The sequence below is a fragment of the Malaya genurostris genome, chromosome 3 (assembly GCF_030247185.1).
Source record: "Malaya genurostris strain Urasoe2022 chromosome 3, Malgen_1.1, whole genome shotgun sequence".
Taxonomy (NCBI): Eukaryota; Metazoa; Arthropoda; class Insecta; order Diptera; family Culicidae; genus Malaya; species Malaya genurostris.
Genome location: NC_080572.1, coordinates 303,335,587 through 303,355,559, shown reverse-complemented (window position 1 = coordinate 303,355,559; position 19,973 = coordinate 303,335,587). Strand labels below are relative to the sequence as shown.

Here is a 19,973-nt window from a genome sequence, read left to right as displayed (position 1 = left end):
ATACTGAACGTATCTAGAGGGAAATCGATGACGTCAAACATATTTCTCATATCAAATTCTTAAATAAGCTCCTTCTACGGCTCACGACCTGCATGATGGGAAGGCCAAAGCCACTATTTAGATTGACCAGCTTCAAAAAAACGTAGTACCGAGGATCGCCAATTTACACAATGCCTCCCAGATGTGTGGTTCTACGCCAATATTCTCGTGGTTAAAAAGAAGGAGCATTATTGGCGTAAAAGCTGCAAAAATGTTGAAAAAAATAATAATATTTTCACAGTTATGGTTGCGGTTAACTGCCACAATTGAAAATCGATAAATTTATAACGATCCTGATAGCTGCGAAGTTTGTAGGGATCCCTCCAAGGGGGACTACGAAGAGCACGCCTTGGATGTCGAGTTAACAATAAGAAGCTCAAACGACAGCACCCTCTTCAAGAATTGCGCGAACCAGTTCACAATATAGTGCCTTTAGGCAATACATGTTTTTAAAGTTCTATGTAATACGAAATGTAAAACCTAGTACTGCGAAGATTATGTATTCAACGTTTTGTTTGCAACAGGACGCCTAAATCCTAAGATGGCGTTTAAAATCTACTCGAGTTTATTCTTCAAAACTTGATTTGTTTTCTTGGTTTCGAGCTATAAATACTTTTTAGTGTTTAACACATCGCGGCTCGCTCCAAATGAAGGTCGTTTGCTCAGTTCGTGTTCGCATCGCATCCTACATAATCGACAATTGCTTACGGTCGAGATGACAGAAACAAAGACAATACAGTATAGTGATCATTCATGTGCTAGTGTTACGTATCCAACTGCATAAGACATTTCCATATTATGTAATTTGCAGTCAGGGCCGTCAGGGCATTCTTGTAAATCGCTGGTTACTTATGAGAACCAGCTGATTACATGTCAGTTTTGCGAACAACCTGCTCACTACGGTGCACTGACACTGCGAAAATGCGTGTAATGTCAGAGACATAACTGGATGTCGTGAATACGAATAAAACTGACACTTTTTCTTTGTACTTCCTAATACCAATTAGTTGATAGATGGTGTGAATTGAGCAAGTTTTCCCTTTTTCACTACTAGAATGTGAAACGATATACCTATTCTAAAGTACAGATTACTTATTCTGATACACAAATAAAGCTTGCTTCATTTAGAATTGGAACAAACTTTTGCTCATATTGTGGCGCTCCTGGTGGACGGATTTGGAAGTTCTTGGCGCCCACGTGTCGGGAATTTTGTCAGCTTCACGTATGATTTTTGACATTTCGCCAATCGACTGTACTTTGTAAACATCCAACATGGAAGCCGAAAGAAGGGAAAAAATTGTTCACAGTTATCTGGAAAATCCATGCATCTAGGCTAGCTAAACAGCTAAAATTGCCCAGAAATACCGTATGGCGCGTTATCAAATGGTATAAGGAAACATTGACGACGATTCGGAAGCCTCAAGCCAATCGTCCGGAAACTGCGTGGTAAGATTTTGAAGACGATTAAGAGGAATCCTAATCTGTCGGACCGTGATTTGGCCAGAAAATTCGCTGCTGCCCATAGTACCGTGAGGAGAACTCGACTTCGGGAAGGAATCAAGTCGTATCGAGCTAGCAAACAGCTAAATCGAACCATAAAACAGAATAGTGTGGTCAAAATTCGTGCTCGGAAGCTATATGACCAGGTGCTGACCAAGTTCGACAGGTGTCTTCTGATGGACGATGAAACCTATGTTAAGGCTGACTTCGGGCAAATCCCAGGTCAAAAATTGTACTTGGCAACGGCTCGGGGGGATGTTCCAGCCAAATTTAAATTTGTTTTTGCCGACAAATTTGTAAGAAAATTTATGATTTGGCAGGGCATTTGCAGCTGTGGCAAAAAAAACGTGATTAATCCACCTAGCAGTGAGATGATACCTTTTTTTATCAATACGCATGTGTTTTTGCATGGATATTCTTAGGTGTTTTAGTTCTCACGACATTATTTTAACTATCGTCGTTTTAAACGGCAAATTGAGATTTTAATCACTCATTACCCTGTAATGCCGAAACTGCAAAACATATAGAATTTCAATCTTAGCGTGCGACAATCGATTGAACATTCCATGAGATGTCGAAGTAAATTCCACTTTAGAGTTTTTCGTCATTATTTATGGTACCTCCAGAGCCGGTATTCAGGAATTAGCATAACCCAAAATTATTCGAATGGCCATAAATTATTACGCCAAACAATTTACATGAAATTTATAAACTCATCATCTGTAATTTCAGAATCGGATAAAATTCACCAATTTTGTATGGGACCTTAAGTCCTGTAATATTTGTTTTTGAAGTTCGATTTGGTCTTTTTTGAGAAAATGATTGAGCTTTGAGAATCGATTCGATACTGGAACCGGAATTCTAAAATCGGTGTAGCCGAAATCAGTTAAATTCTCCTGAGCAGTGTGTAGACATCTTTGAGAAATTGTAGTGCGAATTAAAATTTGGGGGTACATTCCGAATCCAAAAACGAATACCGCTCAAACTGAAATAAATTTATTTGGTAATCGACTATCCAAATCTGCAAACCCGATAAACCTGATTAATTTATGTGAAATGGACATTTTTATACTAATCACCCTGCATTTTCTAAACCAGAAGTCGGATCTGACTAAAAAGTAAGAGGTTTTATAGGATTTTAAGACCACTCATTTGAATCATAGATGATTCTTAGATTTCATTTGAATCTTAGATCGGTTCAACCATCTACGAGAAAAATTAATTGCATTATTTTAATTTCGTTCCACATATCATCCTGTGGTTCCGCAATCAGAAGTCGGATCCAAACGTAATTCAGGAACCTTGTTTGGGAGTGTACGACTTTTCATATGAATCTGAGTTTGTAAAAAACGGTTTAACCATCTCCGAGAAAATTGAGTGAAATTATTTGTCACACACGCATTTGCTGATCTCGACGAACTGAGTCGTATGGTATATGGAAGTCATGTTCTTCTAGCTTTTATTGCTGTAAGTAGTTTAAATCAATATAATTATGGAATTACTTTCAACTCGAAAATGCTGATATCATCTGGTTTATAAATGCCATATTCGAAAGATTATGTTGCCAAAAATGAACCGTGCTAAAATTGGTCCGAGGCAAATTGTCATAAAAAAGGATGCTGTACACAGTCTTTTTGGTACTTAGAAACAATTATATGTAACAGTATAAAAAATCGTGTTTCATGTTGCTCCCAAGTATTGCTTTGTCATACAGCGCTCAAAATTCCTTCTACTGGAATAAGGCTTACACAAAAATATCGATATCTCCGTTAAAAATGGACGGATTTTAACAATCTATGGCTTGTTGGATAGGTATTACCGAGCGAAATCTAAGTCTGGAAACATATTCTGTTTTCAATGTGACAGATACTGTCAAAAAACTGAAAATTTTGACAAAACTTCGTATAACTCAAAAAGTAAACATCCTATCTCAAAACCATTCAATAGCGTTCTGGGTGACGGGGAGACCTTTCATTTGCGACTAGTTTGATCAAAATCGGTCCAGCCATCTCTCCAGTCCAGATCTCGACCTCTTAGTTGACAACACACATACAGACACACACACACATACACACACACACACATAGACATTTGCTCAGTTCGTCGAGCTGAATCGATTGGTATATGACATTCGGCCCTCCGGGCCTCGGAAAATTTTTCGAAAGTTTGAGCGAATTCTATACCTATTTTTATATATATAAAAAAAGGTAAAAACGAAAGTTTTCGTTACAAATAAGACAATGACATCGGAACTATACCAAAAAGAGTGTCTCCAAAAACGAATTTTGCCGTTCATTCGATCCCACGACTATCCCGTAATGTTTTGGTCAGATTTGGCAAGCTGTCATAACAGCAAAGTCGTTCAAGAATGGTATGCAGAGAAAGGGGTCCAGTTTGTTCCGAAAAACTTAACCCACCCAACTGCCCCCAGTTCCGCCCTATTGAGAAATACTGGGCAATCATGAATAGGAGACTCAAGGCAAAGGGAAATGTTGTCAAAGACATCAATCTGATGACGACCTGGTGGAATAAGATAGCTATTTTTTCTTAAAAGTATGAAGAAAACGCTACATTTGTATAAAAAAAGATCTTGAATTCAATAATAAATTACCGAAATACAAACAATTGTCTTTGTTTCAATTCTATCTGAAGCAAGCTTTATTACTAAACAATAAATAATCAGTATATTTCTTTATGATAAAATAATGGTGGTCCTAAAAAGAACCTTTTGTGAATGGCTTTTATGAATAGCAAAATATCGTACGGGATTAATTTCTGGCATTCAAAAGCTCCAAGCTGTGTAATTCTGTATGGTATTATCCTATATTTGAACTAAACTAATGGTTTTAATTTCCGATATGGAAAGAAGTAATCCTTATAGTTCTTTAGATGACATTTGGAGCCATAAGTGCTGATTTTTCATAATGTTCCCCATTGTCCATTTTTCTTTGTATTTTGCTCAAATGCAAACGACCAGCAGCAGGATGACGCGATCGATCTTCTGTGACCTGTGGTCTCTGTGACCTACGCGTTTGAGGCTTTAGATCACGCAGAAGGTCTGCTTAATTGCCGACTGCTTCTCCTGACGATCGAAGTCCAAATGATAGCACGACCTGAGCGTTTAACGTTTTATACTTGGTTTGTTCTTACTGATGTTGGTGAGAGAACCTCACTCCGACGTCCAGTTCCGTCTGTAGTAATAGAAGAAAAGAACGATGTTCAATCAAAGTTCTAGAAAACTCTGGTTTTCAGTTATTTATGGTTATCTCACACTGTTGAAAATTTAATCAAAAAACATTTTTAACCAAAGACAAGGTCATCCGCTCAACAACCATAACTAGTGAACGCAATACTCCTGTTTCAAAAACACTTTCACCATCAAACCAACTGTCAACTGCAATCAATGTACAAGACGCAACTAGCAACGAGCCCAAGATTGCGATCAACAAGGAAAACAAGAAAACGGAAACCCCCCACAACTCCGATTATGAAGCATATGAAGGACAAAATGACCTTCAATCAACGCTAGCTGGAAATGGAAGCTCCTCTCCCGCTGAAAAAAGGTGACTCTACGCATTCTGAAGCTTGACGCACCTCTACATTCAACGAAAGTGATCTAAGAAACAATTTCTACGCTTCATTAAGAACTTCTGTTGCACCCGCGTTATTCATCATATCTGATACCTTCTAGTTATCACCTACATATGGTCAGCAATTTATGAAAAAAATTTCAATAGTATGAGATAACCACAAATAACTCAAAATTCAGGTCTCGTATGAACGAGCAATAAAGTAAAATTCGTTCAATTCATGTGGTTGGACATGAACTGAACGAATTATCGCACAAAGCGTAACATACAAAGCAGACACACATAAATATGGAATATTTTCAGTGGTTGAGTGCAAAGGGCTTACGAAATGTTTTGTTCGCAAGTAAAATAGTCACTAACTATGTATGCCCATTAAACATGAGTATTTTTAATTGACACATTTGTGCATTAAACAACATGACGGTCCATTTAGTCATTCAATTTGTTACTACTTCTCATGATTTTTTGAAGGAATCATAGATACTTTTTGTGGATGTTCATTCTATTCGCTATACAATTTGTATTTTAAAGACGGGTTTGACAAGTAAGCTATGGAAATTAATGGCACATTAATAAAAATGCCTAGATGGCTAAAAACGATTTGTTGTGGATTTTTCAATTTACGAATGAATTTGAACATTGCATTATGCAAGTGAAGTATTGAGAGTATGCCAAAATTCACACATTCAATCAACTAGTACGTGCGATTATCGATATTCGGATGTGTGGAAAAAGCATGTCAGTTTTATTCGTATTCACGTCATCCGGTTATGTCTCTGACATTACCCTTTCGCCGTTTTTTATGAAACAATCGACATTCTGAACTTGCACAGCTGATATCTCATAATTCAGTAACATAACCGTATCTTTTACGATTAATTCAGAAACGGTCCACCGAGCTGACGAAGCGGTTCCATTGAGGCTTGTCCAGATTTACGGTACTGACTCGTGGAGCGAAAAACACTGTTAACAAAAATGAGACTAATAATTACGTTTATACGGCAAACTGAACTGATAGTAAAATGTGGTGAAAGCATAGAAGGCCATTGTTTTTTGTGTTGTTGTTGTTGTTGTTGTTGTTGTTGGAAGTAGGTTGCAATAAAATGCCTCGGTGACTCACATCACTCCGTTCATGCCACCATGAATTTAAAGAAAAAAAAGCGGTTTTGGAAGCCTGTTTGTTGCAGTACTTTCTCAGTTAAAGATCAGCAAAAAACAACAAAAGCGGAGCTCCTATAGGTTTTTCAATAAACAAAAAATGTTGTTCCTCCAACGCGAAAAACTTGATTGGATGGTTTTGTATGGGAAAAGAGAAAAGTAAACCGTGTGTGTTTGATACTATAGTTAATAAATTAACTATTTTCAATTCAGCATCCAAATGCTTCTCTGAAATAACCGTAACGTCATCACGTCTTCTGGTTCGTGTAGATTCCGCAGTAGATCTAACAGGAATAAAATCGCGAACGAAACATTATTTTTCTGTCATTTCATTCTCTGCTGACATCAGCGCCTGCTGTGGTCCGATACTGATTAGAGTTTGGGTGATGTTCCATACAACGATGTTTATTTGGCGGACTCTTCTGTCTGAGTTTCAATGCTCGAAATCAGAGCAACCTGCGCGTACGATGTTTCGCGATGTAAATCGTTGATTTACAAACATTTTAGACATTTGTGTTAGACATTTTCTGTTAAAAAAACATAAGGTGGAGAACAAATCATGTACTGATTACAATTGTTTTACGTTGAATCTTTTGCTATTTACGATTGATTTGTGTTTCATTGTATTGACACTGCAAAGTAGGCCCTAGCATGAGGTAATGCTATTGAGAATATTATCAGTCATTTATCAATACGTCAATTCTATTCAAATACCATTTTTATCACACTATCAATAGTATAGTGTGAATTTCGAGCATTGAATATTGCTTTATTATCCTCCGCTATTTTCCTTTTTTCTGAATTTTCGCTAACAATCTCTGCTGTACATAAACAACATACGAGATAATGCTAGCAATTAGATTAGTCCCTTGAGTGAAGAACTGAGATGTGTTGCGGAAACCGTTTAGTTGTCTTGTATTGTTCGTATGATTGAATTCGGCACCGAAAACTTGTCCATCATTCAGAACAGATCACCGAACGAAAATGTCAAATTTCGAAGAACTGGCTCACGTTTGCCTTGACCAAGCGTCAACTATCTCTTGACCTTTACCGTGAGAATTCTTCAAAATCCACCGTGAAAACCATAAATTCTTCTCATGGGACCGAAAACGGTCCGAAAGCAAATAGAAACAGACTTGAGTTTCTGATCGAGAATGTAGAAAATAAAACACGACTCGAAAAAAAACCGCCTCAAATCATATGTGTTTATAAATGTGTGCGTGAGACATCGGTTGGCGCCTCGGACTCGGCAATATGCTAATTTAAAGTTTAGTATTGCAAATTAGAGAAGTGAGAATCGTTTGTTTCCACTGCTGACCGGTCCGACAGATGATACAAACCGGTAGGTGCTCCGTTTGTCGGGTAGTTTGAATTGTGATCGAGGGAATTTCCTCCTTGAAACATTTATTTGGTTTTTCTTCAAAACATAAAATCAATTATTGATCTAGTGCTGTAGGAGAGACGTGCTATCTCGGCAGTGTGAATCTTTCGGTAGGCATAAATCGTCATTTACCTTAAAAATATAGCATAAGCAAACATTTTCATTCTAATCTTGTTAATACGTAGAACCGTCTTGAGCTAGTTTCAAATTTGATCAATATCTAACGGGGAAAACAGATTGAAAAAATGACATGCGAATAGCGAAATTATGTAATGAAAACCGTTAAAATATTGCCGCAGAGACGGGACTCGAACCCGTAGCTAACTCCTAACTGGGGAAATTGTTTTCCCAATTAAACTATCCTGCATATGAAAACACATGAAGAGAAAGTCCAATTGACTAGAAGACCCAAGCATGCTTCGCTGTACTTGGCCACCACAGCATTCACTTACAGTCCTATATCTATGAAAAAAAATTCAACAAAAAACGTTGTCAGTGGCAAAAAACGTCTAGACGAACAAAAGCAAATTGAATAAATTCGCATCCGATAACATAGAGGAATAGAAGTTATCATTTAGTATTGAGATAATAACGCTCTCTAGAAACGCTTCCACGATTCAATCAGTGCCAGCACAGAGAAACGGATATCATCGCAGCAACAAAAAACCGGCATGGTTCATTTAACATAGAATAGACACCAGTGCGAGAGCGAATTTCTCTCGATGATCTGTCTGAGAATCAAAGGTTAGCACGTTGCTGTGGGGATTCTCTCTGAAGCAACAAACGGTCGCTTATTCTCGTTTCGGGCAGTTGATAATTGCGATAGAATCATTTTGCTATTGCCGCTCATTCTAGCTATGTGCATATATCCTTTGTATAAGTTGGTTCTATGAAAATATCTGTGAATGTTCTACACAAGGGTTTTGAAATATTGTAACCTCGATGATTTATCATGTAGAATCATCGATTCGATTTTCTGCGATAATTGTCAACTTGCGATTCTCTCTTGGTGAATTCCACACAGCGCCGATCATTGCAAAACTGTATCTATTTTGACAAGGGCCGTGAAATACTCAGAGTATGAGGTGGAGCGAAGAAATGTAGAAAATTTTTCACACGGTTCATGCGTTGAGAGGTAGCGAGTTCTTTTAGCATCGTCTGCCAGATTGGCGATTACAATGTAGAGAAATATCGCCGCGGGCAAATGACCAGTTGCCAGACGAGCTGCTCAAACATGGAGGAGAGGCACTGGCTAGAGCGCTGCACTGGATGATTTCTAAGATTTAGGAGGAGGAAATTCTACCGCAGGAATGGATGGATGGAGTGGTATTTCCCGTCTTCAAAAAGGGCGATAAGCTAGACTGTTGCAATTACCGCGCAATCACATTGCTGAACGCCGCCTACAAGGTACTTCTCCCAAATACTTTGCCAGATAATGCACGTATACGGTTTTCCGGATAAACTGACGCGATTGGTCAAAGCAACGATGGATAGAGTGATGTGCTACGTCCGAGTATCTGGGACACTCTCGAGTCACTTCGAATCTCGGAGAGGGCTACGTCAAGGCGATGGACTTTCTTGTATGTTGTTCAATATTGCCTTGGGAGGTGTGATTCGAAGAGCGAGGATCGACACGAGTGGCACGATCTTCCGAAAGTCCGTACAACTTTTTGGCTTCGCTGACGATATTGATATTGTAACACGTAACCTTGAGAAGATGATGGAAACCTACATCGGACTGAAAACTGAAGCTAGGCGTATCGGACTGGCCATAAATGCGTCAAAAACAAAATACATGAGAGGAAGAGGCTCTAGAGAAGAAACACTACGCCTCCCACCACGATCCGATTGAAAGACGGTGACGATATCGAGGTGGTTGACGAGTTCGTGTATTTGGGCTCACTGGTGTCCGCCGATAATGACACCAGTAGAGAAATTCAGAGACGTATTTTGGCAGGGAATCGTGCGTACTTTGGACTCAGAAAAACCCTTCGATCGAGAAAAGTACGCCACCGCACGAAATTGACCATCTACAAAACGCTCATTAGACCGGTTGTTCTCTATGGCCACGAGACCTGGACTATGTTGGCAGAGGACCAACGCGCCCTCAGTTTTTTCGAAAGAAAGGTACTGAGGACCATCTAGTGGAAGACGAAACGTGGAGACGGCATATGAATCACGAATTGGAACAGCTGCTAGGAGAACCACCCATCGTACGGACAGCTAAAATCGGACGTCTACGATGGGCTGGGCATGTCATAAGGATGTCGGACGATAGCCCCGTGAAAATGGTTTTTGAATCTAATCCGACTGGTACAAGAAGAAGAGGAGCGCAGCGAGCAAGGTGGATCGATCAAGTGGAGGGTGATCTCAGAAGCATCCGTGCCTTGAGTGGCTGGCGACGAGCAGCCATGGAGCGAGTTATGTGCAGACGTATGCTTGATACAGCAAAGAACACCCCAGGCCTATAGCTGTTAGGTAACATAAGGTAACAGATCGGCTTAAAAGTTCGTATCGTTTCTATGAGAGTTCGCCACTAGAATTAAATCCATACCATTTTCAGTTACTACAAAACTTCAAAAGATACGTGTATAAATTTGACAGCTGTCTGATTATTAGTTTGTGAGATATTGCATTTTGAGTGAAGCTACTTTTGTTATTGTGAAAAAATGGAAAAAAAAAGAATTTCGTGTGTTGATAAAACACTACTTTTTGATGAAAAAAAGTGCCGCCGATACCAAAAAATGGCTTGATGAGTGTTATCCAGACTCTGCACCGGGCGAAGCAACAATTCGTAAGTGGTTTGCAAAATTTCGTACTGGTCATATGAGCACCGAAGACGATGAACGCAGTGGACGTCCAAAAGAGGCTGTTACCGATGAAAACGTGAAAAAATCCACAAAATAATTTTCAATGACCGTAGAGTGAAGTTGATCGAGATTGCTGACACCCTGAAGATATCAAAGGAACGTGTTGGACATATTATTCACGAATATTTGAATATGAGAAAGCTTTGTGCAAAATGGGTGCCGCGTGAGCTCACAATCGATCAAAAACAACAACGAAAAACCATGCTGAAATTGAACGAATTGGACTTCGAATTGCTCCCTCATCCACCGTATTCTCCAGATTTGGCCCCCAGTGACTTTTTCCTGTTCTCAGACCTCAAGAGAATGCTCGCTGGTAAAAAATTTAGAAGCAATGAAGGTGTAATCGCTGAAACTGAGGCCTATTTTCAGGCAAAGGACAAATCGTACTACAAAAATGGTATCGAAAAGTTGGAAGATCGCTATAATCGCTGTATCGCCTCTGATGGCAATTATGTTGAATAATAAAAACGAATTTTGGCAAAAAAATGTGTGTTTCTATTAAACGATACGAACTTTTCAGCCGAACTGTTAAGTAAGAGAAATATCGAGTCTCTGCCAAATTATCGGCAATCACCAATACTATTTTTTAATTTCTTTATCATACAAACTTCGAAAAAACATCGCAGTTTACGCCAACTTACGTGTAAGAAAGTGTAATATTGAACGATTTGAAAATTCCGTGGCATGAAATTTAATGAAATGAAAAAATAATACGGGTGGCTAATGTCAGAGACATAACTGGGGGACGTGAATACGAATAAAGTTTACATGCTTCTTTTGCACCTCCGGATATAAATAATCGTTCGCATTAGTTGATTGATTTAGTGAATTTTACTACATTGCTTCCAAAATTGTAACGATGCATCTATACTATAGTACGACTTTTTAACGACAAGCATATTCTACCACACAAATAAAACTGAACAAATGTGTGTAAAACAATCTGGAAATGAATTCTGAAACTAAAATACAAAATTGAATTTTGTAAATGAATTCAGGAAGTAAGTTCTGAAACAAATATCATTACAGTTCAGAAGTCAGTTTTAAAATTATTGTTCGGAATTCAGATCGAACATTTTGGTTCAGAGCTAACGTTCGAACTTGTATTTTGGGACTAACATCAGAAACTAAATTCTAAACCTTAAATTGATGTCAGAATTCAGGTTCTGAATTTAGTTCCAAGAAGCGATTTTTATATACCTTAGCTTTTGCATGAAAAGGGAAAAAAGTCACACCACTACCGTTTCCGGAGAGTAAACTTTCACGCATGCTAGCATGAGCTAAATCGATGATTTGAAAATTGAATTTTTCACTTTACATGAATATCACATTGAATCAGTCTTAAACCTGTGGAAATTGTTCATTATTATAGAGGCTTTAACATTTATGTACGCTTTTGCGAATCGTACAGGAGCAGGCTGCATAAAAGTCAATAGTATTCCCCATTACTTTTGCTGGATTAAATTGAAATGCATTTCCACCTTCAGCATATGAAGCACGTTACATGCCTATCATCACACATAATTAGAGTTCACTCTTAATCATTTACTTCATTGACGACATTGTTTTACTATGCTTATATTCACCGTTACTTTCTCTGGTCGAATTTTGCGTGCACCAGTATTTGAATGTTTTTTTTACGACCTAACCTGTCAAGAAATTTCCTAAAGCTGAAACAAAAAAAAAACAAATCGTAGACCTGCTTGACAGCGACAGAACATCGACACATTTTGCATTTTCTAGGTTACCGCAAGGAACCTGTATGGTTAGAAAGTGAAAAAGGAAAGTTAGCTCGCTCACAGAAAGAAAAATACATACACACTGTCTCAACTTTTGTAGGTTAAACGACTTGGGCGCAGTGAAACCTCACTGCATCCCCGTTGATTATAATCCAACTGTAATTAGTATTAATTATTTGCAAATGACTTGAAGATCATTGAGACGGTGGTAATTTGAAGCTATATTTATTCACTGTTTTTTTTCCCACAGATTCGCTCTTAAGCTTTCAAATTGTTTTCTGTCTTTAGGATGATGGGTTAACTGTTTTGCTATTTTGGGAACCGTACTTTTTTGCGTAATTTTCCTATCGTGCATTACTCGGCAACATCAGTGCACAGTCTCAAACAACAAATAAACGCGAAATGATCAAAACATATTAGCGAGACTGTCGCGGTAAGAGTAAGAGCGAAATAAAAAAGAAATGTAAACAACCACCAGAGGCCTGAGGCAAAAATGTAAATTTTTAGGAACAGAAACCTGCGGCGCAAAATATTTTTATTTTTCCCAACGTCATCTTCACCGCCTTGGAAACGGGAAGATGGAGAGAATAGAGGAGAGCGTTGTGTCATCAGTTTGATGTCTGAAGAAAACAATATTTTTTTTACTCACAGATTTATTTGGTGATAAGTGTTACTTAGAAAAAAAAAAGTTGCTCTTACAGCGAGAATATTCGGGAAGTAGATTCACATAAATTGATGTGATTGATGTCCGTCAACCGGTTAGATAACCATCGCAGATTTGTTATAGACTTTCAAGACTTCGATTTGTTTCACTTGCTGTAATAGTTTAATATTTCATGACAGAATTTTAGTTGGTAGAACGTAGAGTTTGCTGTCAATTTAGTCAGAGTATCGCAGTGATTTCAATTCTCAGTGTTGTTTTCCTAGAACAAAACTCTGACAAAGAGTCAGAAGTGAAGAATCCTGTCAATTTCTGTCATAGCTAAGAAAGTTGGATTCGAATGTCGAAACTGCAATGCTCCTTTTTCTACCAAAATGAAAATAGTTGTAAATAAAAAAACCAGCACTACGTAGCACACTGTGTAGACGTCCGAATATGAATTTCATTTTCGCAATATACAAGCGAAAGCAATGAAACAAACAAAAAAATTACCGGCATTCATGATTTTGATATTAGGCCAGCGTGTGCGATCAAGTTAGTCAACTAATAATTTAGAGAACAATTTCCGAAATTATTAACAAAAAATAAGGATCGACTTGCTCCGATATGGATGAAACTTTGCACACATCTTCATTATGGCAATCCATTTTTTTCATTCGGATGGAGGGCTGACTGGCCTCAGGACTAATAGAAATAAAAAAAACCCTTCTTAATCCACCTAGCGGTGTGATAATATCTTTCTCTTTCTTCATGAAATTTCCGAAATGGAAAAAAAAATTTTGATGCCAAAAGGCTTAGAATTGCATGAAACGTCGAAATTTAGTATCATCTCGAAAATTTTTTTTTGAAAACAACATCGACTTTTTGGGACTTTCTTCTAAGTCCCAGAAAGTTAATTTTTGCAAAAAAAACAATTTTTTTGAGGTGACACTAAATCTCGACGTCTCATGCAGTTTTAAGAGTTTCGGCTTTTTGTCGGTTACGACACTTATACAAACATATCTCCGGAACCAAAAGTCACAGCCATTTGATCTTTGAACTTGATCAATGGCCCGACAGTAGCTTTCAAACGAGCCCAAGTTTGTTAAAATCTGTTCGGCCATCTCTGAGAAATTGAGCGCGTTCAAATATCTTCGAAAAGTGCACACACATACACACACAGACATTTTCCGATCTCGTCGAACTGAGTCGAATGGTATATAACACTATGGGTCTCCGAGGCTCCGTTCGAAAATCGGGTTTTCCAGCAATTTTAATACCTTTCTATAGAGAAAGGCAAAAAGATGAATAAATTTTGGATGCATTTTCTCCAAACCCGTGATGTCCCAGAAGTTGAAGGAAATTGTTTGGGTACTCTAAAAAAATTCTCCTCTAAAAGTAAACACAAGTTCAAAATTAAAATATTGAAAAAAACTCCGATCTATTTTTCCGGTTCGTTTTCTGTTTCTAGAAAAGCATTAAACTTAATTTTTCAAATCCTTCAGATGAGGATAGTCCCTTTAAGGGAAACACTGTTTTTTTAACAAAAACTTTCAAAATTTACCCTCTGAGAGTGTGATAAGTATATCACGAGTATTGGTAAAGAAAACTCATGATCACTTTCTCGTGCCCGAGCTGACAGTTTTGATGTAGTGAGCGACATTTTCGGAGTTGCCTACTGGCGCATTGCAAGTTTCGCTCCAAACAAGATCGATTGCGTCATCTTGCTACTGGTCGTTTGCATTGCAGCAAAATACAACGAAAACTGAACAACGATGGGGAGCATTCTACAAAATGAGCCCTTCTAAGAGCTTTAAAGGTTATCTAAAGAACTATTGTTTGTTAACTTCAGGGTGTGCAAGTGGTGTCAGATATGTTATTGTTTACATCTGCATAGAGTAATTTTCCAACCGCTAATGTCTCATTTTTGTCATTTCGAACATTTTCATATGATGGTAGATAGCATCGAATGAAAAACATCGGCTTTGTTCGCATTTTGCTTGCATAGTTTTGCTAAAAACCAATATAGAAAGTCATAGATATATTTCATACTTTTCATGTCATAGAAATATTGCAATATTGACCAATCCAGCGAATTTATTCTTTCTTCACTGGAAAATTATAATCGGTTGTAAACGCTGTACCTACGCCAACCATATCAGTACTGCATCCACGGACAACAGGTCGGATGATGACGGTTGTCAGCGGTATCCCTCGGAATTCGAATTCAACTCGTCACTTTTCAACACGAACACCTTTACAAAAGGTTCTTTTCAGAACCATCATTATTTTATTATAAATTATACAAATTAACTATTTAACTATGTATCATATTTAGTTCTAGTAGTGAAGAAGAGAAAAACTTGCACACTTCGCACAATCGATCAACCAACTGATATTCGGAAGTGTGAAGAAAGCGTGCCAGTTTTATTCGTATTCACGCCATCCAGTTATGTCTCTGACATTAGTCATCCGCCTTTTTCTTGTCCAAGCTGAATTGTTTCCAGTTTCTTCTAATCGAAAACTAAACAAAAGCTTGTTCGAGACAAAATCTGGACAGATTTTGAATAAAACAAATTTACTGTTAGTTCAATCCAAGAAGTAGTTTTTTTTAAATTGATTATTTGGCAAGGCATATGCAGTGGTGGTAAGAGAACAAAGCTTTTCATCGTTGAAGTGTCCATGAATGGATCACTTTACAAAAGGGAACGGTCTCCAAAAGTGGCGTTTAATTTGATCACACAGTGGTCCCGTGAAGTTTTGGTCTGACTTAGCTAGCTGCCACTACATTCGAGATGCCATCGGATGGTATAAGAGGAACAATGTCGTATTATTATTATTATTATTATTAACGCATTTTAAAGATTCACGCACTATTTTGTCTTTTGTACGGAGCCTCGGAGACCCATAGTGTTATATACCATTCGACTCAGCTCGACGAGATCAGAAAATGTCTGTGTGTGTATTTTTCAAAAAATTTTTGAATTGATTTCAACAAGCTGAGGAACGTTTGGAAGCTTCTAGTTCCGGGGATATAATAGTACAAGTGACGTTAGTGACAAATTCAGTTTCAGATAGTGGAGTAAGATATTTCTACTTCTTTCCACCGAAAATTCCACCACATCTTTTAAATCCTCCAAAACTTGATTGTTTGGTGAACAACCAACAAACCGACGACGTCTTTCGATGCAAAGATTTATTTGATTTGTTAACAAATACATCTATTTACTGGAACCTGCGGGTCCAACGGACAGTGCAAATCTGCTAATGAATGTTCCTGGTAGATGCTGACTTCCTCCTTCTCCCCCCCCGTCATGGGGAACACAGTATGTTTACATTTCCTATTGGCCGATGGCTGCCGGTTCGGTCGTTCGCAAGGTGCAATCTTTCGGAATGAACGACCGCCACGAATTGTTGCCTATTGTAGACATACGCGGATTGTTATCCGTGTGAGGGCAGGTTGCGAAATGCGGAGAATGTTGATATTTCCGTTATTTATTTGTCCGATAGATTAACTCAAACAAACAATATTTGCTCTTGCTTCTTTACAGGATACCAGCGTTGAACGATGTTTGATGGAATTCTTCGAACCAGTGAAAATGTGTCAGTGCAGTGTAGATTAGGGAAGTGTGTTAATGTTCGTGTTTGGCCGGCCAGTGTCGCGAAATAACCGTGCTTTGTGAAAGTTAAATTTCCGGAATAAAACAAAAGCCATAAGCCATTTCATCCAAGATGCCGATCGTTCTGAGCGGCACACTACCATTGCCCAGTATTCGAGTTTATACCAGTGCCAGCATTCTACTGGTTTCTTTCTGTTTGTATTATTCGGTAAGTGTGACCAGTGATCCCTTCTGGAGGCAGCAGAGTAATGCCACCAGCAGCGCTGTCGGTGGAAATGTGAATAGTGTTTTGACCGGTTCCGTATCTTCGGCTGCGGCTACGGCAACTGGTGATGCGGCCACAGGAGCCGTTGCCGCTGGTGCTGGTGCAAATATAGCCGCTCCAGATAAATTGAGCTCTGTGTTGACGGTAAAAGAACTCAATGACCTGGAGGAAAAAATATTGGCCGCCACTAGCGACGATTTGCAGAAAATGATTGAACACGAAGCAGTACTGTTGGAGCATTCGGTTGCCAACGATTCCAGGACGATCGGGGCTCACCTGAAAGATGTCGCCTCCTTTATGGGAAGTGAACCAGTTTGTATTTGGGTAAGTTTCTTGTTTTCTTGATGCCCGCTGGACGACCGGCTAAGTTGTTCCTGATCTGATACCTAATGAATAAACCTGTTTGTTCAAGCATCAGCTAATATAGCGACCTGCTTGGCTGGGTTACTCGTTCTGATAAGCCTATTCAAACTGCGCCAGAACCATCATGAAGAACTAGTTATTTTGCATTAAAACTTGATTTGCAATTTTATATCGCCTGCTGGCAAACGATCAAATGGAATCTACATCATCGGCGGCAGTAAAAAAATTTGATTTTATTTCAAAACTAGAAACACTAAATGTTGCGATTAAAGTTAAACCTCACGGCATCCAATAAATCATCCCAATATTTAAAATAATGCAATCGAATGTTTGAGGAGTTTTTACTGTCGTCTTCTAGTCATTTGGCCAATTGATTTTCGTAGGTCATAAATAATTTCCATGCGTACTTGGTTACCCAATCCGGGGCCAAGTAAAAAAGGATAGACGAAAGTTATAAGGTTACAAGGATCAGCCCCATGGGGTTGTTCCCCATTCTGCATTTCGTTCGAATCGGATTGTTTCGATCGAATACGAAATTTTGAATTCTGTAGCTCGATCGAGTTCGAGTTTTCCATACAAAAGCATCACTCGATCGAATTACAGAATGCAAATTTTTACATTCGTTCGACAAAATCCGATTCGATCGAAGTACAGAATAGGGGTGATTGTTTGTCTTGAAATACAGAATAATGTTTGTATTTGTATTAAATCCGACGAAATTACACCAATATCCCAAATGTATGCAATTATATCATTGTATCATACTTGCGATACGGATTTCGACATTTAAGCTTCTCTTCGCCAAGCTTGTGTTCAAGTTCTGTATGCAAGCAGTTATTTTTATAGCGTTAAGTTTCCCTACCATTCTGCGATTTCGGTTGACGCGATAAACATTTTCTCATTTTCAATCGAGTTCATCTTATAGAAATTAATCTTAAGCACTCAAAATTTACTCTAGGGCAGTTGTCAATTTCTCAGGCGAAACGACATAACATGGAATTTCATCCGAGCTTGCATGACACAAGATCAGAGCTTAAGCTTCGAATCGCTTAATGGCACTTTTTGTCTTGCTGTCTAGCAACAACCTACCTCTAGCATGCTACGCGTAGGACTGAAACGTTAGCTATAATTTCGCTTCTATTCATAGATTCGCGTACTTCCAACAGCTTCGCTTTTGCATCGATTGACCAATCAGAGCGATGCTTTCCCTTTGATATATCGCTTACTCCTTCAAAACCGTCGTCTATGGCAGGGTATGCCGGACATTTTTTGCAGACAAAATAGGACACTGCTCGCTACTAATCAAAATTTCAATCATTTATAATTGAAAATACGAGGCTTGATACATTCAAATCGAAACATGGAAATATTTCCAATCAAATGATTGAGCTGTAAGTGTTTAAAATTTGACCACATTTCTACGTGTAGTTTTCCTAGATTTTCTGATTTGCTCCCCTATATAGAAAATAAAGATGTGTTCCAAACCAAAATGTGCACTCAATTTTCTCGAAAATGGCTTTACCTATTTTCATAAACTAAGAAAAGGTGTTGAAGTTATTCAAAAATTCCTAGAACATTTCATCCGAATCCGACTACCGGTTTCAAAACTAGAGCGCGATAAGTGGAAAATCTTCAATTTTATGAGTATTCTTTCACAAACGATGCCAAAAACAGGTATAAATCCCATAAAACTGACTGATAAATTCTCCGAGTTTGCAGAACTTGTTAGTTTGTGAGCATAAAAACTTAATTCGGCAGTACTGGATCCCCATTTTCTGTTCCGAAAGCACCGACAGTGGTGAAGAACAACTCCAAAAGTAGAACTCACTTCGATTTCTCAGCGATGCTTGAACCGATTTTCACAAATCTTGATTTAAATTAAAGCTCATACTATCTCAGAAGCTACTGTGAAATTTCATCCGGATCCGAATTTCGGTTCCGCAATTACAGGGCGATTAGTGTCAAAGTTTTTAAAACGGCTATATAAAATGACGATACAAAGCCGGTACGTGCTGGCACGGAAGAAGAAAACCGAACTCGTCTTTACAAACGATGCACACAGCGTGCTTTGTTCAATTTCGTACACGCCAAAAAGAAAACGAAACACGACACCGAAGCTGATTACTTACTCTTCTTCCTCAGATACAGTGTGACCGATTTCACAAACTTAGGCTCAAATCAAAGGCCCTATGGTTCCATAGAAAGCTTTAGAATTTCATCCGGATATAACTTTTGGTTCCGAAATTACAATGTGAAGAATATTAAAAATTTTATACCGCCTTCTAAGGCGATGAAGTGAAAGAGGGCAGAATTCTTTTTGACTAGGTTCAAAACTGTTTCTATTTGTGGGTCATATTTATTACTGATCATACGAACCAACTTCGGCTTTTCCGGTTCTCAGAATCCGGAATCGGAAGTATTAAAAATAGTGACTGAAAACTGCAAAAATGATCTCACTCATTTTTCTTCAAGATGGATCGATTTTCACAAACTTATTTAGTCAAAGGATAAGGAATTCGTCGTGGATAATAGTTTCTATTCCGGAACTGTAGGGTGTTTTGATTCGTAGATTTTGCTAAATTACGTTTAATCAAACTTTTCTGCTTCAAATCAGAGAACAGTTATTTTTAGAACTCTGCAGTAATATTTATGATAGTGTGAGTATTATGAGAAAGGCAACATTACACCAAGCAAAGTCTTGGCATTACATTCCTTTTGTGAAATTTGGCCGTTCTGTTTCAACAGATTTCGCAGCCGATTCTTAGCGTAGAGAATCATTGCATGGCTGCCAACGCCAACGTCACTCAT

At 38.3% G+C, this 19,973-nt stretch overlaps 1 protein-coding gene across 1 annotated transcript in view; it reads left to right on the top strand.

The window, feature by feature from the left end:
- LOC131434970 (E3 ubiquitin-protein ligase AMFR-like) overlaps positions 1-19,973 on the top strand; it is a 92,862-nt gene that overhangs the window by 8,050 nt on the left and 64,839 nt on the right. Inside the window, exon 2 of the mRNA XM_058602350.1 lies at positions 16,469-17,126. Coding sequence (XP_058458333.1) covers positions 16,650-17,126 — 477 coding nt within the window. The 5' untranslated portion in view covers positions 16,469-16,649. The remainder of the gene's footprint in view (positions 1-16,468; positions 17,127-19,973) is intronic.